The sequence below is a fragment of the Labrus mixtus genome, chromosome 4 (assembly GCF_963584025.1).
Source record: "Labrus mixtus chromosome 4, fLabMix1.1, whole genome shotgun sequence".
Classification (NCBI taxonomy): domain Eukaryota; kingdom Metazoa; phylum Chordata; class Actinopteri; order Labriformes; family Labridae; genus Labrus; species Labrus mixtus.
In genome coordinates, this window is record NC_083615.1 from 21,115,532 (window position 1) to 21,139,563 (window position 24,032).

Sequence of the window (24,032 nt, forward strand, 5' to 3'; positions counted from 1 at the left end):
AATCAAATCAAGTAGGAGGCTTTACCTCCACTTGTTTGAGCAACTGTGAGAGCTCTATGTATACTCTAAGTCATTTTCCCACTTATTTTATTTGATTGCCCGTATGTGCACACAGCTCCACAGGCGCTCCTTGATGCACTCAGGCGCTATAGGAACATCTGGGGCGACCTGTCTGTGTGATCGGGCCCTAATTTATGATGTGCGATGAGATTGACTTTTACTTAATCTCTTAGGGATCATTGGTTGGGGATCACTGCAGCTTTACTGATGCTTAACATAGTAAAGCCTTTTGGACTTTAAGTCTGCACAGCTTTTGACTGAACTGCATGGAAGATTGTGGTAATAATATAGAAGACAATACAAATGAAGTGTCTTAACCCTAGATTATCTGGAGGAGGAGGAAAAGAAAGCAAAGAGAAAGGTTGAGAGAAAAGGTTACTACGGTGCGAGGCATGTGGGAGGCATAAATTGGCAAGAAGTACTTCTGTACGAAAAGCAAACTAGGACATTGTGTATTTAACAACAGGAGAGGTGATAATGATACAGTGATTTCTTTGATTTAATAAGCTAAAAATGCAAAATACTATGGGTCCAGCTCTGCTTTTTGCTGCTTATAAATAATGATAGGAATTAGATGGGTAAAAAATCATCAGTTAAAAGATGTGCTATTTTAACAAGCTGCTCTTATAAGATGGTGGCAAAACAGTGTGTAATGTTCCAAAAGCAGTGAGGAGAAGGTGAGCCAAGCAGGATGGGACTAAGCGCAGTTGTCATAGCAACCCAATCTTGGCAAAAATAAAAGGGAGAAGAAAGGAGCGAAGGAGGGAGAGAAGAGAAACGAGGACAGGTCCATTTTGTTCTCAGCACCAAGCTGCAGTAAAAGCACACTGTTTTTCTCCCAGAACCAGAAAAAAAAATGCTCCACTTGTTCTGAAAAGGCTCCTTCTGTTGGCAGCCAGCCTTCATGGGAGAGGACAGCACAAAACAGGCTCGTAAATAACTTCTCACCCACTGACACTTTGGCTGCCTGTTCAGGGATGAAGAGAGGCTTTGAAGTTAGGCTCTAAACAATGTAGAGTAGACTCTCACATGGTCACATGGCTCATGTTGCAAATCTGCTCAGATTAGGTGAAGTAAAACATAAAGAATCCATGATAGAGCAATGTTAGGGTGACAAGATACAGCATCAATCTATAAGAGTGCCTGTTGGATTGTTGAACAGCACCTGAGCTATACTCACCCCGGCACTATTTAAATCAGAAAGGAAAATAAAACAATTGTTGTACATTTTTGAAACCAACTATCTGTCAAGTGCTTTGTTAATAAGGGGTCGCTGGGGCGCCTCCCTCTCCAAACATCTAGCAATAAAAGTCCACTAAAACATGTTAAACATACATTTATTCGATAATGCGTTAACAGCATTCATAAAAAAATCTGTTCCAAATCATTCTGGTTAATTTCTGACTGAATACATATACTGTACTTCTTGGTTAAGGGGTGCCAGACAAATAGAAGTAAGTCCTTAAACTTAAGCATGTGACCTGAGGCTTCTCTCTTATAGGTTTGTCTCAAACTCCTGTTCTCATTGGCAGTGATTTGTCATCTGTCATGTTAAAGTTTTTTTTTCCAATATACCTTATTATGGTCCCTATATAACAGCAGAAGCGTAAATGTCGCTTCTGCCCTTTTTCTTACTGAGTGACTAAGACGCATGCAAAGAAATGATTGTTACTCTTAACTTAAGGAAAAATCTATTCTACTTTCTGTATGTTAAACTGATTAATTCATTTATTTAACATTACTGCGATCACAATGCAAATTCTGTTGGCCCGTTTGTGGCAATCGCAATTATGTGATAGCCTCAAGCCAACTGTCTAAGATTTACATCCCGGTCCATCTGTGAGAAATCCCCCATCCCTACCCCAAAACAGTGCACCTTCACAACTGCAGCCACCCACTGAGAGGAGATGGGACTTAAATTTTCAAATTTTTTCACTTTGTAGAATTAACTGCATCTCTTCCATTCTTTTCAAATGTATCTTCAGGTATGGGATGGGAATAAATGCCAGCTTTAAGCACTTGAAATGATACATCCTTATAACGATTTTCAATTGGATATACTTAATAAATGCTGAAAACTTGATACTAGTGCTGGGTGTTGCATTTGAAGCTTTTTTTTCTTTTGTGAGTACTCTGGTGAGAGAGAAATGTTTGACTCCTCGGTAGTCTATAAGCTGGACTCTAATGGCATCATGTGAAGCAACATCTTCCAACAAAGCAAATGTTTATGGTATCTGCCCTGCAACATAGCCTTTTCTTTAACCAGTCAAGCTCTTGGTAGTTAGTGTTTTTTTTTTTTTTTTTTAAATAAGCATTTCCAAGAGTGGAAGTGAAGATGTAAAGGTCTCCTGTAGATACATTTTTAAGAATGTGTTCCAAAGACTCCAAGAGTCAAAGACTTTTATTGACCAAAGTAAATCCTAGAAATATGTTGTGAATTCTTTAGACACCGTATTAGGGAGATTTGGACTTGATGGTGGTTGAAGACAAACTGACAGAGCGAAAAATGATTAAGAGTCATCCTCAGAGGACCACAAATGATTGTGCCCAATTTATCACAGTTTCAACAGTAAGTTAACTTTTTTTTTTGCAAACCAAGGCGCTGAAAAGCCCACATTTTCAGAGGACAGACCAACCCTAGTCAAAGGCAAACACATTTACACACAAGAGATGCACAATCAGTTGTGCTTCCTGAACTACATTTATCAACACTTAAAGAAAGAACAAGAGCGTCATCGTATTTAGAATAGAAGGCATTCAATCAGAGAGCAGCACCGTTATCTTTCCACTGGCAGCAGTGGCGTCATGTGGCCAAATATAGTCGCTGTAATGCAATGGTAATTGATTTCACCACCAGATGTCTTACATAAGCATATCAGAATGAAAAAAAAGAGATGGTGGGAAAGAGAGGGATGGAGGATATGGGGTGAAATGATATTAGAAGTAAGAAAGGGATGAGAGAGATTTTTAAGCGAAGAACAGAACTAAGAGAGGGTTACAAGAGATTAATGCAGGCTAGAAAACAAAGAGAGAGGCTGTGGGGAAACAAGACAAGGAATGAAAATACCTGTCAAACAATGTTGATCTATTCATTATTTGTATATACAAAGGAACAAAAAGAAGCAGAGGTCGTTAGGAAGAGTTAGACAGGAAGAGAAGGACATGCAGAGATTTACCAGAAGAGAATACCAAGACAAGAGAAGCATGCATATAACACATTTATCCTCTTACCTGCAAGGGCCTTTTTTCCATTGCAGGTGCTAGAGGTGGAATGTCTGAGAACATATTTTTAAATCTTTAGATTTCATTTGAACAATTATCATTTTTCATAATATAGGTCACATATTATGTAAATACACTTTACCCTGCTTTTCTAACACTAATGTGTGTCCCTAGCCTGTTAACAAACCCCCTACTTATGAGAAAGGTCGATCCTCTCCGTCTTTTGCCTGCTCCACTTTTCAAAAAATGTCTGCTCAAACAGGCCGTTTGGAGATTTTCCCTTCGTGCCATCCTAAAGGGCAATAACCCCTCCCCCAGGTGGGTGACACTCCCACAGCTAGGTGTTTGTTCTGCCCTCATAGTCTGCCTTCTCACCGTAAACAATAGGGTATAGTGCGAGAAAGCCCAAGCCACTTAAGCCTTTCCAGAGAGGGGGCGTGGTCAAACACAGCTCATTTACATTTAAAGGTACAGACACAGAAACAGCCTGTTCTGAACAGGGCTGGAACAGAGGGATTTATAGGCATGATAAAATACAGGATCAGAGTGGAATTAGAACAAGAAACTTCACAGATATGTTTGGGAGACCTCTGAGACTTATTTAAACTGGTTGAAAAGGAGGATAATATGTGACTTTTAAAACAGAAACCAAAAAAATACATAAAAATGTAAAAAGCATATTTCTAATCCTGCAAATTCTGTTCGAATCAACTAAATAACCAGCCTCAGAAAGTAGCAGTTTTCAGTAAAAAATGCTCCCAAAAAACTAACAATACACCAGCAGCTCACCACAAAAGAGAATGAATATTGTGATGGCATTCATTAGGAGAAAGACAAAGCAAGTGAATGTGTCTATTTCTAATGTTGTTTTCTTCGTGCTCTATGCAGTGGAGATATATATTTCATGTTGTTTAGGTGGATCTATTTTGCAGAAAGTTTGTGCCAATGGATCCATAAACACACAAGCCTGAGGGGGGAAATGTTATGAAAGGAATGCAAATTTAGAGACAGGCAAGTATGATGTACAAGCCTTGTCCTGGATCCAATATTGTAAATGAAAGGAAGCAGTTATGTAAGAAATCCTAGGAGGGAGGAAACCAGGATTTATGGAGGCGAAATGAGGATAAAGAGGTAATCCTTTAGGATTAATTTGGCATCCTCCATTCACAGTGCTTATTGCTATGCTAACTTACAGAATATAGGCAATGTTGTGCGCAATTTGTGTGAATTATCATTGTATGCATCTGTTCTCCTTGTTCTTATTACTGAATCTTGTTTTTTGAACTATGCATGGTGAGTTGATCTCCTTAAGGATCTCAAGAGTCCAGTAACAAAGTCGGTCACAAGAGTGCATTTCAATGTGGCTGAAGTGTGCTGGGTTTCATCAGAACGATAAACTACTTATACTTCATTCCGCTTAGCGATTGGAGTGGTAATGACTCTTTCCAGAATCATTTTTCCCCCTTCACCTTGAGGCCCAACAACAGGTTGAACAATTTTTCACAGGCAAAAACATTTGCATTGTCATCATGTAAACTGAGCTGATGATAGGTAAGACAACAGTAACCAACGGGGACGTATAAGCTTGCGGAATAATTTCCATTTGATCAATGAGTAAACGTGCAAGCAACACTAAGTCAGACTCTGGTCTTGAAAGATGTATTTTTAGTCCAACAAAGTGTAAAAATCAAAGAAGACTCTGAAAGAAAGGGCTTCACGGTGTCAGGTTTATCAGAGGAACTGTCAACAGAAATACAGCTAAGGAAAACATTTGAATAATACAAGCATGGCACCCATTCATATGTGATTAAGGTTTAGAGAAGAGTGTAAGATAAACCGGAGAAGTGATGACAGAGAAAAGGAGAGAGAGGAGACAGACAGCTTTACAGTAAAGTGTGGGAACAAAGAGAGAGGAGGTGTTGTTGTTTGCCCTCTCTTCTCAATTTAATACTCCTCATGGCTTCATTCCAGTGGCCTCACAAAGGTCAGACTCACCCATTTAATAAATACACTGTTCGCAATGGGAGGGAGTGAGTGAGCAAGGAGGCAAGTGGAGAGAGTGAATCGACAAAAAGATATGAGGGGATAAGAAAATATCACTGGGACTTTTCAAGGCTCTGTATGTGTGGACATTTTAAGTGGAAGTGGAAGATATTATTTCTTGTATTTTGTTTTACTACGAGGATTTGCCTGCTGTTTGTAGGTTATGAATCATTTTTGGTGAATCACTAACAGGTAGCCTACCTGGCTTATATCAAATTATAGCTACACCCTCTAATGTCAGCGCGAATGCTGAAGTAAGCTTAGAGCTGAAATGTGTCCTTTCCCCCCTGCTGCTGCACATTGTTTAAAGAATTACAAGCTCGGATGTGAGATATCATTAGGCGGCCCTATGAGCTAAACAAGAACCAACAATCTGTCCTGGATTCATCAGAAAAATAAAAAGCACAAATTGAAGATGAGCAATAAAAAATAGAAAACAACTACCACATTTCACAGACCTAGACTGCAGTTCAACGTTGATTTAATGTTCTTACTGTAGTCATGCACACATATGTGCGATGAAAACTTGAAGTGTGTGCAAGTAGGCTATTACTCGGCTGTGATATATCTGACATATTAATGTATCCCAGATATTTTCACCAGACGGTCCTGAGGAGACTATGATGTATGAAAAATGTATTTGCCGAGAAAAGATGTAACACAACAGGGCTACAGGATCCGAATAAAACAATAAAAACCTATAAACATAAATAAAGTAAGCAACTTTCTGACTGAAACAATAAATCAGTTAAATACTTTACTTTATTCTGTGTAGCGTGTTGCATCGCCCCCAAGTGGACAACAAATACAGTCCATTAGCCATCTTTCTGTGTCAAAAAGCTTTGTCATGATGATCAATTCTTAAAATCTGTCCTTTAACTTGTGCATTCATCAAGTTGGATTTTATTTTGTATGTAGGGCTCTTACTCTCTAAGGCCACACACACTTTATCATCTGTGTGGAGTGACTCTGAGTGGCATCTGGGCTTTGTGGCTTTAAGGGTGTCAGATAAGAACACAGATTATGTTATGCCCCTGCCAGGGGGGGGGGGGGGGGGAGGACAAATGAGGCAGCAGAGAGAGAGAGAGAGAGAGAGAGAGAGAGAAAATAGGGGAGTGACACATAGGGGGGAAAAAAAGGTTGTGTGCTCTGATGATGCCTCTTTATCCTTAAAGAGTCTGTAGTTTGGATTTCATTTTCACTAGTATTAAGATATCTGTATCTGTAAAGTCTGCTACCTCCTCAGTGAAAGGTCGAAGTGAATGGAATGTTGTTTATGTTGCAAACAGAACACAATGTTGTGTTAGGTAGAGTGAACCCAGGCTCAGACACAGAGAAAAAAAGAAGGAAGAACACTGACTGACTAGAAAGAAGTGATCCACACAGAGAATGAGGGATGAGGATTTACTTTAAATACACAAAAGGAAACAAAACAAACTTGAAGTACTCAGTTTACCCTGAAGCATGATATCAACAGAAGATCTTGCAATGCCTGATTTGGGAACCAAGGAAGATAGCATAAAAGACAGAGCTTGATGGAAAGCAGGTACGAGTGTTCGGTCTGCAGAGTCTTTGATCTGTGAAAATTAGTGCTGCCAATCAATTTAAAACATTGATAAATGCAACGTATTGGATGCAAACACAGGATCACTCTGGTAATAACATTTGCTCAGTTTAAGACAGATGTTTCCAAACACCCCAACATGTGTATATATAAGAGTATGTTTAGCCTACCATAACTGTCTGATAACTAAAGACAAGAATTGGCTTAACTAGTGCAACAGAAGGCATCTCTTTTTCAGAATGGCATAGAAGTTAATTTACTCAAGTTTTTTGTCAGATTGCCCTATTTACATTGCCCTAAATAGGCTACATAAACTACTTCTCTACATACATGTGATTGACTTGATTAGAAGAGGCGCCCTGCAAATTTTAAGATAATGCAACATGGTGAGAAGATGTTTCATATTAGTAAAAAGTGACTGGGAAGTGTGAATATACTAATGGAGAGGATCAGGAAGACTCACTGGGACAGAAAGAGCTGATGGTGACTTTAAAATTTGTTTTATTTTTTGTTTTTGTCAAACTGACTTCTATATTAGATTAGATCTATCTTCTTTTGAAGCAAATTCACGTCGCCAATTTACTTAATATTGACAGCTTGAAGATCATTTTAATGACACTGACTTTGTTGCTAAGAAACAGAGCATCTGTCATTCCCTTTTTTAAATCTGGAACACCTGTTCTATCATTATTGAACTCTTCAAAGGCTTTTTGGCAGAGAGTCCTAAAGGCAACAACTTGTTTTGCAGGGCTCAGCACAGTATTCTCAGTGAGGACATCGTGGTAAGGGCAAAGAAACTTTAAGTAAGAGCTAGGCTGACCATGGGGCAATAGTTTAGCTGAGTTGTTAGAGCAGGAGTCCCATGTACAGAGGCTACAGTCCTTGTCGCCCTGGTAAGAGGTTTGACTTCGGATCATATACCTGATCTTGGCACTGTTTGGTGTATTTCCCTGCTCTATCCCTAAACGTTCCTGTCCGACTATCTGTCCTATCTAATAAAGGCAAAAAAGTATTTAAAAAGAAATAACTCAGTTAACCCTGTATTTAGGCTACATAACGTTGTTAATATGTTTAAAGCTAACACGCTTGCTGATAATACAATACATAAGATATTCAACATGCACAGTATTATCAATTGAAGACTCAACAAAAAATGAGCATGACAGCTTTCATGAACTCTTTCTTCCTTGTTGTAAAGCAATAGGGTTCAACAAAACTGACCATCTTGAAATCCATCAGCAATCATTGTCTGTCATCATATGATGACGATCTAAGCCTCTTGGAAAACAAGCAAACTTTCTGTAATTCTGTGTTCTGCGTTGTTTACAGTCCAGTTAGCAAAAATCAAAAACAGTGTTCAGCTCCAAAGCAAAGGGGAAATATGCCCCTCCATAAATGACTGAAATATAAACAATGTGATTTAACAGTTCATTACAACCCCTGTTTATCTGTTTCTGGTGGGTCTCCAGTAAACTATAAATAGTTAGTTACACAGAGGCTTTACTCTGACTTAGTTCATTTAGAGCCAGAGAAATCAATTTGCTTCTGATTTAAGTGAAATTAATGGGTCTTATATTTGCTTTCCAAGCTTTATCAGGACTGTCTTCCAAGAATACAACTTCAAAAAAGCTTTGTGTGTTGAATTGAGTTTGGATCGATCTTTCCTAATGCATTCTAGAAGTTGGAAAACTTAGACCTTGACTGTCTATCGCGACAGTTTCAAGCAGATTGTTGGCTAAGGTTTACATTTTTAGAGCTTGCACACACATCTCTTTGTTCTTTAAAGAGATGATGAATTGTTGTTGGATTACCATGAATGGCTGTCTGGAGGCCATTACTGCAGATTGTGTTCCACCTGCTGTTACTCCTTATGGACAGCTTTTCCTACAAACACCAAAGTCTGCTGATACATGATGGTCAATACTACTTGGACTTGTTTCTCTGCATAGAGATTCTACATTTGTATTATGCAGAGATTACTTTCTAAACAGAGGTGGCAATAGCTAACAATCAACAAGAAAGTTGATTATGTCAAAATGTCACTCAAAGTTTTAATTATGACCTCTTGATTAACTTGGCAGCTTTCTTAACCCATTTGTCAAAAATGATCTGTCAAAGGACAGCTACAAACTCTACTTTGAGACAGGAACTCTCAAATTGTTGGTTTCTTTGCATGCCTTTGTGGTGTGTATGGCACAGTGACCAGACATCCCTGTTGTATAATGACTCTTCTCAACACACTCTCCAGCATCACAAATCTCTGAGGGAAAACACAGATTGTAGTACAGAGCCCAAGAGTACCAGTGAGTTCATGTAATGTAAGAGACTCATTTGAATCCAGTGTGAGAGAGTGTGTGAGGTGTTGTGGCGTTTTTCTGTGTTCCAGTGTTGGTGGACTGATGCCAACCTCTAGCCGTGATATTGTACCGACACTGTCTGACCCCACTGTTTGTGTGTGTTGATGTGTAGGCGTGTAATAGTGCATTTGTGTACAACTGTTATCACTGTGTGCTTTCCTTCAACACAAAAGGCTCATTAGATTGGACTCAGTCTTCTTGTAAGTTTCAAGCAGTGGTCAGTTAGCATCTATGTCAACTCCAATGGGAGTGAATCTTTGTTTTTTCACAAGCAAGGGGAGAAAATCACTTACCTGAGATACTGTACTGAGAACATCCCCATGTTGAGGGGGCGGCTTTGGTTCAGTTGTTAGTTGTTGTCTCTCTACCGGAAGGTTGAGGGTTCGATCCCCAGCTCCTGCAGCAACATGTCCGATGTGTCCTTGGGCAAGACACTTAACCCCGAATTGCTCCTGCAGTGTGTGAATGTGTAGGTGTGACCTGCGGTGTAAAAGCGTTTTGAGTAGTCAGAAGACTAGAAAAGCGCTATATAAGCTCAAGTCCATTTACCATGTCGAATCTTTGTCTCAATAACACCACATTCAATCAGTTATCTGATTCCTTCCATAATTTCACACTGTGGATTTGTGAAATGATTCCATAATTCCATTTAATTGAACCAAACAGCCATCATCAATTAATCCACTGGTAGTAATGCAAATGCCAACACTTTTTGTTTTTCATTGTCTGCACAGACTGCAGTCTGCATGATGAAATGATAGTGTAACTTTTGGTGCATCTGTGTGTGTGTGTGTGTGTGTGTGTGTGTGTGTGTGTGTGTGTGTGTGTGTGTGTGTGTGTGTGTGTGTGTGTGTGTGTGTGTATGTGTGTATGTGTGTCTGCACGTATATGTGGGTCGGCATGGTGATTGCAGGTTGCTGTCTAGGATGGCGGGGATGAAGGAGCAACAGTTCACGGAGGAGAAGCCCCTTCTGCCGGAGCAGCGAGGAGGAGACTCAGACATGGTCAGTCCACCTGTTTTATTCGTCCCGTGTGTCCTCTGTGCTATTTACCCTCCTGTCTGACTGGTCACATGCTGTGAAATATGTGCACCATGACACACTCTGAAACTCCTGGTGCAATAAGGCGTGTTAATGCTCATTAGCTTGCCTTATAATTGAACAATGTTTACCAGCACAGGAGGATATTAATGAACCCATCCAACTACACCAGGGAAAGATGAAAGCTTGTTAAAGCTGAGAGGAAGAGGAGGAGGACAAAAAGAGAAGTAAACAGAGAGCACATAACAGGCAGTGGGCGGTTATGTAAAGGCCACTTATTCCAGTCCACTTCCCAAAGCAACAAGTTGTGGCTGAATGAGTACATTTCAATGTTTGAGAGCTACTTGTTAAAGAAAAAGTCTTGGTAGCAAGCCATATCAGTCTGATGTCAGGCAACTTTAAGTGCAGCTAAGATCTATGCCTGAGAAAGACTAATGCTCCCCTTAAACTTTTCAAACAGCCATTTCTACGTAGGAGGAGCTGGTTATTATTCATACTGTTCAAGTGGTGTGGATGGAAAAAAGGCTTGAAAGAAGATAAAGGGTGCTGGGTCAGAGATTAAATGAAATGAAGGTGTGAATGAATAACTGGCTGGCTGTTTTATAGTGTAGAAAGCAGAAAAAGAAACAGGGGGCAAAAAACATTACCTACCAGAATATCAGGAAAACAACATCTTGAACGACTTGAACGACATCTTGGTTTATTCTTCTCCTCCAGACAAACCATTTAGTTCTGCTGGTGGAATCAGTGAAGCCACTTACTGAACATGTTAGCTTTTCTTCTCCTCTCTCCCTCCCTGCTCATTGGAAGTCTGTAGATCTGGTGTTGCACAACAGTGTGACCTTTAAGAGCACTTACTGAGTGATTACTTATAGACCTATGCTGAATCAACTTCTTATGGCCTCAATAGAGATTTCCTGATGGCTAAAAGCAACAATTTGAAATGTTTGATTTGTTTTGTTTTACAGTGCTTCCCATGTCATGTGAATGCAGAATATTCGTGGTTTAGAGTTGCATGTGGGCAGCCTTATCCAGCTGGTCCCCGAATCCTAACAAAGGAAGGGTACAAACTTCAGCTTGACCTTTCTTGAGCACATGTAGAAGCAAAGTGAGGCTGGATGGGTCTTCTTTGGAGCTTCACTAAGACTCTAGCTGAGGATCACCAGTGAGCCGGGGTCCATGAAGTCCTTACACGTATCTTCAGAAAATGAATCTTGAATGATGTGTTTTGTTTACTGTATGTTGCTGCTTTGTCTCCCCAAAACAGCAGGATAAAGGAGAGGAGGCATCAGGGGGGTTAGCGTGCCCTGCCAGCACTGTGCCCCTTAACCAACCCCCTCCCCCCAGCCGCCCCAATCACCGTTGGCATGTCATCGCACGGCACTGGCTCCGCCAGACCCGCCGTCGGACCAGCGGGGTCATCCCGGTAACTACCAGAACCAGCAGAACGAGTGGAAACATCTGCCAGCGCACTTTTAGGAAACAGACATAACAATGCCAACACGGAACGCAAATTAGAAAAATGAACCGAGTCCAGCTGAGCAAAAAACCTAAACACCAGAGGCAGGATCATGATCTAGAAAAACAACACAGCATTTGTAGTTAGGTTCATCTCAGGCAACATGACAGAAGGTCACTCCTGTCATCTCCTCAGTGGTTAAGTTAAAATGCTGCTGTGATACTATAATGCAGCATTTCCACACAGCATGCTATTGGCTTCAATCTGGTTGCTTTAAAATGGAACCATTACTTTCTCTAGTTGTTTTTATGAACTGTTCTCTGAAGGCAAAGCGTGTGTGTTTGTGTCTTGAAAATGACACTTTAAATTACGTGCTCAATGAACAGTAATGTAACGTCATTTACCAAATGAACTTGAGCTATATAGATTTAACTAGCAACATCAGTTTATATAAAATATTGGTGATGCTGAGTCTGCATGAAATTAGCCTTTGCTATTGAGTTTAATGGCAGGGCTGTGCAGAGTGCCCTAAAAATGGTCATGGCTCTGTCAGTGGCAGGAACTCTTTTAACTTTGTTGAACGGCTTAGCCTGGAATATACCTGGTACTATCGGTGACTCTCACAGATTGACGATAAAAAGATACATTTTTGAGTCTAGTCTTGCTGTATCATGTGTTTAAAATGATGCTTTACATGTATGCCACTTGCAGTTGTGGACATTGTAATGAGAAGAACTGCAAATTTTCTTCAAAATAGCTATACTTTAACAATCCTCATTTGTTATTAAATGTTCTTAATTTGAAATCTTACTTAAAAGAAATGTAATGCTACTCATTAAAGTACCATTAAAGCTAAGTGTCGACAGAAAACAAACTCCTTAAACCTTAAAGATTGGATTATATGCATTCATCAACATATTTCGTTGGCCCTAATTTTACCACTTTTCTATGATTATTTGGCCGCAAATCTTAACATCATATAAGCAGCAATAACAGCAGGAGGTTCTTGTAGTGAATTGTGTACTTAGTTTTAAAAGTAGGACCAGATTCAGTACAACACATAGAAAACGAAACACAACCTACTCCTCTATGCACCCTTATTGGTAAGCTTTGTATTATTTCAGATCAGTCTTTGACTTGATGTCACTCGTGACACTTCTTGTGCAACAAGAGTTGTTTTCCCTCTCAGGATGCCTTCAGTCATTGCGCCCCTAGTATCACACTTGTAAACCTCCCCTTCATCCTTCTGAACCTATGAATTAAGTATCTCTGGAGTTACCCTGCTTTTCAACTGACAGATTTTTTTTTTTGAAATGCTAAAATCTGGGGCAAAATCTCCATATACAAAAAACCAGCCTCGAGACACAGAGACTACGAGATCAGAGGCAGGAGGAAAACATCAAAGCAGAAAACGCAACGCAACACTGGTCCAACACAGCTCGACAAGGCAGCCTACATCTGAGCAGTATTTCACTTAACAGAGTCAGAGCGATCACCTGTGCCGTTTCCTGGCTTAAGGAGGACAACATTCAACTTTAGTTTCTTGAGGATTTAAGGAATAATCTCTCCCTCAGACACTTTCACTAAAACAAAATGTAACTTTTTTTTTGTGAGACTCAAGCCAAATATTCAATTTTAATATGATCACCCACACAAACTCAGCTACTGTTCATGCTGGTATTCATGCTCTACACCGGGGTGGGAGTTTTAAGAAGGAGAAGGGTGCCACCTGCTGGTCCGACCACCGTACTGTCATCCCTTACATTTCCCCTCTGAAACACTGAATCATTTGCATGAAATCACAGGAGACTGAAGTTGCCCTTTCAGAGGAAAATTTCAGTTGAATAAGGAAATCATCGATTTATTGGAGTTCTTCCCTCATATATCTTCAAATGCTCAGCTGATGATGCCTGGCCTGGTGGGAAAGTTATCGGCTCATTCAATATTTTTTCAGTTTGTATTCTTCTCAAAGGGCAGCTTCAGAACCAGAGGTTTTTTGTAGTCACATCTTTCTCTCTCTTTAGGTGTTTCTCTGGTCTGAAGTGTTTCACACTTTCTTTCCACGTGTATTCCCACCACCATTCCTTTTGTCTTTGTATCCTTCTTTAATCTTGTCATATTTTCTTTCAGATGTCTCTGCAGAACTCACATGAACTCAATTTAAATTAACCTCTAACCAAGACCTTATTCATGCATGTTTAACAAGGGCGCAGTGTCGAAACCATCTGTCTGACTGTTCTGACCACTGACTAACCTTATTTGCATGCCCTTCATTTAATTTCCAGATTTCCAGATGTTCCCGCTCTGCCATGCGCTTTACAAAAGTGGCAGTGCAGGAACAAGCTAACATGTGCTGAAATAACACAGGTTTGGATATGTGAGCTTTAAGTACAATTGAAAAATGGCAGATGCATTGAAATGTTTCTTTTCTTAATCATGTGTCATTTTCCAGAAACAGCAGAATGCAATTAATGTTGATTTAAAAAAAACAACCTGTTTATGTCAACACATCAGACCAGATTCCTGAAAGAGTGAGCACATGAAAAACATTTTCTGCAAGACTTGAATGCAAACATATTTTTGAACTGACAAGAAATTCAGAGAGCTGTCAATTCTTTTAGAGTCAGCTGGTCATCAATCAGCGCAGCTGAATTTTTCAAACTATTTTGGCAGACAAGGAGTCAGACTGCCTCACAGGGATTCTGATTTCCTTCATCACTGCGGACGGATGAAAAATGCATCATTTTTTTGCTCCAATGTTGTTCATGAGCTCCTCTTTAGGGGGAAATCTGGCTGCAGATCTCTCTCTCATCCTGTGTTTAAAGACACCACCTTTCCTCACTTTTTACTGCTGATTTGTTCCCCATCAGTCTCCTAAAAGCACTTCAGTGAATGACTTTTACTGACTCTCTAGAATGAGGAACACTTCACAAAATGTTCTGTTAGGGGACTCCAACATTTCTACCCTTGAATAAAAATGTAACAAATTGTTCTACTCGGCTTTGAAACACTCTGTCCAAAGTTCTACTTTGTAGGTATAAATAAACATGTCGAGGTCTATAGGGTTATAGGAGACAACAATGAAGAAAACTTGATGTAGAAAATAATCACATGTCTATTTCAGTCAGACAAATCATGTTTGTATCATTTAAATATTGCAGAAGAACATAGTTTGTGTTTGCCATCTAGGCTCTGTTCTTATCACTCCTGGCAGTTTTTGATGATGATGAAAAAATTTGAGTGATGGGATTTAGTTAAGTTTAGTTTATGTGTTTATTGTTTCGTTGACAGTCCCATTTAAATAACTGTACAGTTAAAGGAGCAGCTTTAGCCTTTGCGGCTAATTTCCAGCTGTAACCCCCGGCCAGTTGTCAGTAGTAGGCAACCTGACATGCAGTAGGAAAAATTACATCACATTCATAATTGCAGCAGGCCTAAGCAAAAGGAAGAGAGACATACAACATGTCGCACACAATTGGAGCAAGCACAGATGGAGCAAAGACATCAAAGCAGTTCATGCAGTAAAGACAATACAGGGGAGACGAGGGAAAAGAATAATCACAGAGGCCACCTTGAAAGCACATACAACACATAACATGGAGGCAGGCAGCAGAGATGGAGCGGCAGCAGCAATGACTATGTGACATCAAACACACATATCTCACCAGACAGAGAATAATGTGTGCAGTTATAGTTGTCGGACAGCCATGTTTAGTGTTGTAAAGGTGGAGTATCTATAGCTTTGATAGTTGTCGGCAGTGAATTCCAGTTTTGTATTGCTCTAACAGAAAATAATAGTTGACCAAGTGGAATTAGGAGGTCACCTCGTGTGGTACTTCTTTGATCTGACTGCTGTTGTTATGTTGGGTTATGAATTAGTTCAAAGGAGGAGGAGCGGTGTTATGCAGAATTTTGTAGACCAGGCAGATGTTTTTGTATTTGATTACATCTTCCCAGCTCAGTTGTATATCTTAAAACCCAAGTCGGAGCCACATGTGGATGCTGGGGTCATAGTGGGACTGAGCAACAGTGCAGTACTGGTGCAGGTGAGAGCTGGCAATGTCAGGAAACCTTTCATCTTAAATTGACCGCTAATTAAAGGGGGTGTTGTCAGGTGACTGTGGATAATGATGTATGTCAAGAGTGAAGTCAGTGCAGCCTGAACTAACTCGCAATTGTCACCTCATTAAAAGCATGTTGCAGGGTCTGAAAGCCTCTGTGTTCTTGCATTATAAGAAATGTAGGATCGTGTGCTTTAAAAGTATCACAACAGGTTGGTTATCAAGCGTAGTAGATATTTGCTTGAGGAAGTCTGACAGGCGGTGAGCTCATACTGAAGATTGAGTTATTCAAAGATGCTTGAAAGAGAAACACAGTACAATAAGTACAGCCTCTGTGTCTATAGATAAATCTTTGAATGCAACGATAAAAGCTGAAAAAAACAAATTAGCCAATTCACATAAACTAGTATGTTTATCTTTGTTATCTGTGACACAATTTAATCCCATCCAACTGTTATTAGTGCTGAGTCACTGTGATTCACTTTAGAGACTATAGTCTTTTTATCATTTGTTGTTTCAAATGTAAATATTTTAAAATATGTCTTGTGTGAGTGTCTCATGCAGTGCATGACTAAATTGTTGGAGTGCTCCTTTAAAATAGTTCAAACACCTAAGGACAATATTGGATTGATTGTGGGCCTCAAAATGAAGTCAGTGTTAAAAACTTAAAGAATATATAACATGTATAATTATTGGATGCTAAGTGCTAAGTGCTTCTGGGAAACTGAGTTTTTTCTGTGTCTGTGGTTTGGACCTACAGTGCACAGCTTGTGCTGCCTTCAGCTCCAACAGTGGATGCACCCTTTCATCTGTGAGGTTTGTCTGTATATTCTCATTATTTTTCTTCTTCTCTGTTTCTGGTTGTTTTTCTCTGCAGGAGAGCTGTGAACAGCTGATGCCGGTGGGAGATTGGAAGGTATGAGGGGATGTGTGTGCTGTTTGCTGCTCTTATTTTAAGATTGAGCCTGCCTCTCTTTCTCCTCCCTGTCACCTTTTCTTATCATTGCTTCTCGTCTTTTGTTTTCTTTGTTCTCTTGGTGCTGGCATGATTAATCATCATATCTTCCTAAAATAAAAAGAGGACGATGGAACATAGATAGCCTATATGTAATAACATACGGCTAAATATTTAGATTTAAGATGTTCTAAAAGCCACTGTCTCAAAACAATAGGCGTAATAGAGTACTATTAGATATAGTGATGGTATGGATTTTAGATCAATCGCATTTTTTAAGGATGGCTCACTTAAAAAGTATACCTCTACTACAGCTTCCCTGAGTGGGCGGGGCCGTCTTCCCCCACCTGGTAGGGCCACCAGTTGGAGATGGAGAGGTTTACTTGAATGAAACATGTTTGAGCCTCTGACAGAAAACATGATCAAGCTGAAGAAAGCTCCATCCCCTCCCGTACGCACATAGAGCTGAAAACAACAAACCCAGAGGGAGTTTGACTTCACTCCTTTAATATCTGCTATATTAATGTCTACGATGTTACATATTATACCTTTTAATGATTACACAACTGCGTGAGCATTCAATATTTATTGAGCAGTATTTCATGTCTTACTGTTGGTTACACGGGAAAGGCCTGCATGCTGCTACATCCTACTGTACAGCCAAAACAATGCTTCTTTGTTTCAAAGTGTGGCCAGCTGCTCACTGGGCAGAAGCTTATGCAAGCAGTTTCCAAGCACCAACAGAAACTGAAAAAAGCTAAGACTGGCAGCAGAAACAATCAAACTTTTGTAAAAAAAAATGAATGTGAAAGTATTCTGTTTTAGTCATGATGCTTCATAAAAGCCGATTACGTTTTTTTAATTGGGTACAAGGCCCAGGACCGTGTACATTTCTGTAAAACACTGTAAACAATACCTTTATATTTAAAAATAAAATCCCATTTTCATTTGATCAAATGATTGGTAAAAATGTAATACTAGGTGCTGTCCTGTCTTAATTTTTTAAAATGATTCATTTCTCACTTGTTTTTGGCCCGTGTCTGTTAACGGCAGAAGAGCAAAAAAACTTTCTTGGACCCATTACGACATCAGTTGGTGAATTTTTTACAGAAGTGAAGTTTCACATATTTAACAGCTACTGTACAGCGGGTTTATTTTAGTCAGACATGTGCTATGTATCAGACAGGAGTGAAAAGATGGTTCTCATTAAACACCTCTTCTTCACACTCTAACCTGACACTTCCAAGATCTCAAATGATTAAATGAAGAGCTGTGTTATTTCTGCATGCTGGCTGCCAGGACGATGAAAGATTCTGCCTCTGGCTTATTGCTGTCTTGATAGGCCGTGCAACACTGATCATTAAAACCTCTTCAACCCTCTTTCCTGAAGTAAATTTCACAAACAAGTTATTGCAGGCACATTTTTGCTAAACTGTTATTATTAGAGTTCTCCAATATTGATCAGTGAATTCACACAAGTAAAATGGTTTGACTGCATCTGGTTAGTAAACTTCAAGTTGAAATTCAGTTAAACAACTTAAAAACAGCTTCAGGATCGTGCCACTGTGCTGTATGGTCTTTGAATCAGCTACATATTTTGTTTAATCTTCAAGGTTTATTTTCCTCAGTGAAGACAGCAGGCAGCTGTGCTGAAAAGAACAGTTATTTTAAGTAACTCTGTTTTGTTCAGTTGCTGCTCACTCCTCACTCCCTCAGGAGATGTGTGGGAGTGTGAAGCGAGGCCTCTACTGCACAAACTCTTTGAGCTTCTTTACTTTAATAAAATTAACAACTTCAGTCAGCCATCACAACAAATGGTATTTGTTTAGTATTTCATTCTATTTCAAATACTGTTTTCTTATTAGCCAGTTAAAGGATTAGCCTTTGTATATAGACTTTGATAATATAGCGGTGTATCATAGGGTTGATGTTGATTACTAGTTGGTTGTCTTGCTGTTTATATACACTTAGACTAAACTAAACTAAATATACCTTTCGGTGTGGTTAAGCAAGAGCACGGGCACAACAGCTGCTGTGCATCTTGTCCATCTCGTAGCATAGCACAACATGGACTGACTAAACAACGACAACTCTGATACATCACTTCACTTGTAAAGACATATCACTCTGCCAACCATAACCATGAGTAACCTAAAAGTACCCAATATCAAACAGTTACTCTTAGGGCCTCCCATATCGCGTTTCTTTTTGTAACATTCAGATTTCTTGTCTGTAACTCGAAAATATGTTTATTAGTCTCTTCCACGAATACCTTTTACTACATGGGGCTGAGTTTCATTTTGCGCTTGCAGTCATTCTGCTTAAGCCTAATTTCAATACCGCCACCGCCTGTTATCACTCACGTAATTTTTCTCACTTGATCACCCACAAATTGCACACCAACCAAATGTGCATTTTCTTTGAGTGAACATGCAGTACTCTTAGTAAGTCAGGCCCTTGCAGTAGTATGGAAAGTCCAAATAAAGTTATCCTGGTAAGTGAAGTTACCATTAAATCCAATAATGTGCATTATGTCAACCTGAGGAAAATAAAGATCTACAATATGAAAATGTAAAAAGATCTCAACTCCATCTTAAAATTACTTGACATTTTCCAAGCTAGCGCTTCTCTTTAGCGCCTAATGTTGAAAATGTCAAACTCTGGGCTACAGAACAATAATCATTATACCAAGGGGTGACTTCATGTAGGTTACGTCCTCTCCATTTCTACACTGTACGCTCCTGTTGAATGACCTGTTGACAATAGAGTTGTGTTTACATGTATTGCTTCTTTTTATCACTGTTGTAATTCATATGTTAGCTGAACATGGTATTAATAAGTAGAGTTGGATTCAAGATGGCGACTACAGAATGCACGTTGTGTGGCTGCTGGAGCTAAGTTTGCAGTATTGGTATTTTACCAAAGTAAACAGAGTTAGTTTATAACTCCTTCCTCCTTTTATTATTATCCTGACTCCTTTTTACTTCCACATTGCATCCATAATGGCGTAATATTAGTGTCCTGGTGTGGTTTCCACTAAGTAATGGCTTTGTAAGTAGAAGCGCAAGAGGCACAGAGCAAGAAGTAAGTCCAGACATCTTTTCAGGCATAATTCCTCAGTGGATAAATTCCCAAAAGCAGCTCAAAAAAGGCGCTGGAGATATCCAAAGTTCGATACATAAAAACCGCCAAGAATTGCCCCAAAACATATTTTATAATGTAATGTATCACCTCTTCCTTCTAAACAATGGCTCATCTTGTCTTTCCTCTTCTAAAGAGCCAATTATTTATTTTGGAGCCTGCAGGTTGTCATGCTGAATTCCACACTGAGCCCCCACCTATTAAAAGGCTCTCTTAGTCAACCCCTCCATCTACTCCCTCCTCAGAGTGACTCACTCTCCTCGACTCCTCCCAACCTGTCCGTCTTTAGGGAGAGAAAAAAGTTTTCTGCATTGTTTTTAGAATATTTCCAAACCTAACACAACGAATTTAGCTTAATTCAACAGAGAATGAAATTCAAGTATGAAATTCAAAATTAAAAGAACTAAAGTAACATTGCTTGATTTAAAGCTACACCGGTAAATTAAACATACAAGTTGGCTTATCTGCACTGAACTCCATTTAATTATTAGATCATGCAATAGATTGATTCAAGAAATCCAGCAAGCTTACACTTCTAGGCACAATATATAACATTTAAGTCGATATAAAAAGCGGGTTGGCGGACACGCGTGACTATATGTGTGTGGATTGGGGAGGGTGTTATGACACTGCATATGAAGCAGTTTACAAGATGGGAAATGTCATCATCAGCGGAGAAAGTAAATAAACAGATAAGGAATAGGACAAAAAGAAAGTAACCTTGGCTACATTTTTTCTTTAATCAAAGGACTTCTTTAAAAATTATAAAAGTAATCAAAAATGTCAGTCGTCCACATTTCCAATCTGATCTTTTCGGTTAAGCCTTTTCCCTGCCCATGGCTCTTTCTCAAACATGCTGGCAGAGATTGTATGTTTAAAAAAGATGGAGTGATGCTGAGTCAGCGGGGAGCGAATTAATCTCCACTGTGGAGAAAAGGGGGGAAAGTCAGATAGAGGAAGAGAGAGAGAGAGAGAGGCAGGGGACAGCAAAGAGTGGCGTTTAAAGTTGAGTCAGCACGCTGTGTGCTCTGTCAACAGAAAAGGGGGATAGATGGGGAGAGAAAAGAAGGGATAGAGGAAGAGAAAGAGAAAGGAGGGAAAATGGTAAAACAAAAGGCCAGGCTGCTAAATGACACCAGACAGCAAAGAGAGGGACACTCCGGTGTGTGTGTGTGTGTGTGTGTGTGTGTGTGTGTGTGTGTGTGTGTGTGTGTGTGTGTGTGTTCGTTCTACTGCTCGCATGATAGGCACTGTGACACCATTGCAGTCAAGTGAATATGCACGTACGCTTCTCACACTTCTACAAGTATTATAGGCTACGTCAGTGTAAGAGTCAATGTCAGTTTTGAATTTGGCAATTTACTAAGAAATAAAAGCATGTTTATGTAGTTTTATTGCCACTACCTTTTTTTTGTTTATGTCGGCTTTTTTTTGTAACTTTATTATCTCTCCATGATATAAACAATAATGCTGCTAAAAGAGTGCACACAGGTGTTATGGAAGAAACTTAACTTTAAATATAGAATCCAATCAATTAGAAAATATAAAGGATTATATTGTCTTCCTAAACTGACAACATGGCAACACCAAAATGTTGGAAATAAACCAATGGACATTTGTTCATTTCTAATTCTGCCATTTGATCTACATTTTGAATTCATTCCTACTTCTTTAACGACCAAAATGAATGTTTGTGTTTGAGATGACTAGAAAGTGAAGATTCAGATGTTAGTTGGAAACAATTTTGAAAAAAAAAAATAGAAAGAAAGACTATTGTCTTATTCACAAGTTTCTCTCATGTCCTTTTCCTTTTGTTCTCACATGAAGAAGAAGGTGTGGGTGGAAGCAAACAGTCAACAATGTTGAACCAAACTGTTTCCTATCACTGTGTAATGGATGGGTTTGATTTGAATCTTTTCCCTGCAGACACAATTTTTTATCTTTAAAATATGTCAGACTTGATCCTAAAGTGGCACCCTTCTGTTTTCCGGTGACCTTATAAGAACTTGACATATTGGTAGCCAGTCCAGGTCCCCTTACATGGAATGCATTTCATCAGAGGCTACAGACGACCTGTCTTAAAATAAACACAGAAGGTAATGTCTGCTTTCTTACTTCATACCTTTAGTGCAGAGAAGCCAAATTATATGTTTAATTTGCATGAGTAACTTGGAAGTGCCCTGAAATCACTTGCGATGTTGCTTTGTATGTCTTTTAATTTGGATAAATGTAACAAGCCTTTCTACAATGTAAAAGTGAACTGTTGGGGTGAAGGAGTTCAGACCCTGTTCCTCCAGAGGAGGCTAACAAAAAAGGTTCTGATTGGGTGTCTTAAGACAACAAAAAAAATCCCTATCAAGTTTGAAGAAAATGTCATGGAGTGCATTGAATTAATATAATGTGGGGGCTTCAGTAGCCTAGTAGTTATTGCGTGCCGTGCACCCATGTTCAGATGCTGTGGACCTATAAGAGGGCGGCCCGGGTTTGAATCCGACCTGTGGCTCCTTTCCCGCATGTCATTCCCCACTTTCTCTCTATCCTCGATTTCTGACTCTATCCACTGTCCTATCTGTGAATTAAGGCATTAGAAGCCCAAAAATAAACCTTAAAGAAAAAAAAAAAAGTCTTTCACTTGGGACTCTATCCCAAAGTCCTGCACAGGTCCTATTTTACTGACTCGCCTCCGCTCTCCCCTGTAAGTATCAATACTGACACCCGATTATTGTCCCCATGTCAAATCCAGACTGTAAATATTAGACCCACGACCTATCCCTACCCACATGATTAAACACTGGCTACACAGTTACCCACTTTATATTGCTTAGTTTTTTAGTTGCTACACCGCGGACAGTAGGCTCCTGAACATTCACAGATTGCAGTAGCCTAACAGATTGCAACGTACCATTAGGCTGTATTGTTTATCTGTGTCACCGTTGTTTCATGTTTAGAAGCTTTAGGGTGCAGAAAGTCATATAACCCAAGTTGTGTCTCAGGCTGGCCACAAAATAAAATCCATTTTACACCAAAAGTTGTCGCTATTGCGCCAAATCCCCACATATAACTGTCCATTGTCAGTCCACATGGGTCTTCGGCTTCTCACAACACCGCTCCTCTGCTTGTCAACAGATGCACATTGTCTGTAAAGGGGGAGAAGTGGGGGAGGCATAACAGCACTGTGTTTACAGCAGTGCAGATGCACTCAGAGACCTTCAGTTGGTGCCAAAGCGTACCAAACTGAATTCTTACATGTTGTTGCCTTTGAGTCCAGTTCATCTAATGCAGATGCTGAAAGATGTGTGAGATGCTGAGGACCAACAATGCATCTGTATTTGAGTTTTTGAGGGTCAGGCTGAAGTGGCAAAGCGATCATCATCAGTGATCATCATCCCCTAAATCCAAAAAGTTCTTAAAGTCTGTTTACATAGTTTATACCCTCCGAGTTGTGGGATGTTGACATAAAGCTAAAACTGAGTTCATTTAGGCAAATATAAGAGAGGAGTCATTTACCTTACAGTGTACAGTACTTTGATACACACAAACAGTGCATGGTGTTATACAGCTCATATGCCACAATTCCTTTCACCATTGTGGACTCTTCATTTCTCTTTTTTTTCTCACCCACTCTTCGTCAAGATCAAAGTCATTGCATTGGAAAAAAAAGCATTTTAAAGGCAGCTCTTTTCAATGTTTGGCTATGTGATGTGGGTTTATATCTAAGTCATTTACAGTCTTCCTTTTTGAACAATAATATCATGATGATTTTCTTATTCTTTGTTCAATGCTGCATACTGTGCAGTCCAGGCCAACTGTAGACTTTCAGTAGATGTCTCTTCCATTTTTCATCAAAATTTGTGACCTAATTACATCCATGAATAGCAGCTGTTTTGTTTTTGCCAAAAGGCTTGAACATTAAAAGGTCGCTGTGAAAACAAAACAAAAAAAACAAGCAGAAACAGTTCAAGCCAGAGCAGTGATGCTGATGAGAGAGAGCATGCCTTCAGACTGAAGACTGACAGAACAACTGACCAATCCTGTGTAAAGGGAGGCAGCACTCTGAGCAAATCCTCTGCACCCTGCCGCACACTCTGATGTGTGTCCTATGGAGTGTTGAGGAGAACAGGAGGGAGGGG

The 24,032-nt window shown here is 39.6% G+C and overlaps 1 protein-coding gene across 7 annotated transcripts in view; it reads left to right on the top strand.

The window, feature by feature from the left end:
• The window catches only part of ndrg4 (NDRG family member 4), a 59,215-nt gene that overhangs the window by 14,407 nt on the left and 20,776 nt on the right, over nt 1–24,032 (top strand). For 3 of the 7 annotated variants that reach the window (XM_061036309.1, XM_061036305.1, XM_061036308.1), the window contains exons 2-4: nt 10,160–10,250; nt 11,554–11,712; nt 16,684–16,722. In XM_061036309.1, the coding sequence (XP_060892292.1) occupies nt 10,173–10,250; nt 11,554–11,712; nt 16,684–16,722 (276 nt within the window). In that variant the 5' untranslated portion in view covers nt 10,160–10,172. The remainder of the gene's footprint in view (nt 1–10,159; nt 10,251–11,553; nt 11,713–16,683; nt 16,723–24,032) is intronic. The other 4 variants (XM_061036310.1, XM_061036306.1, XM_061036312.1 and 1 more) reach the window with 2 other exon arrangements.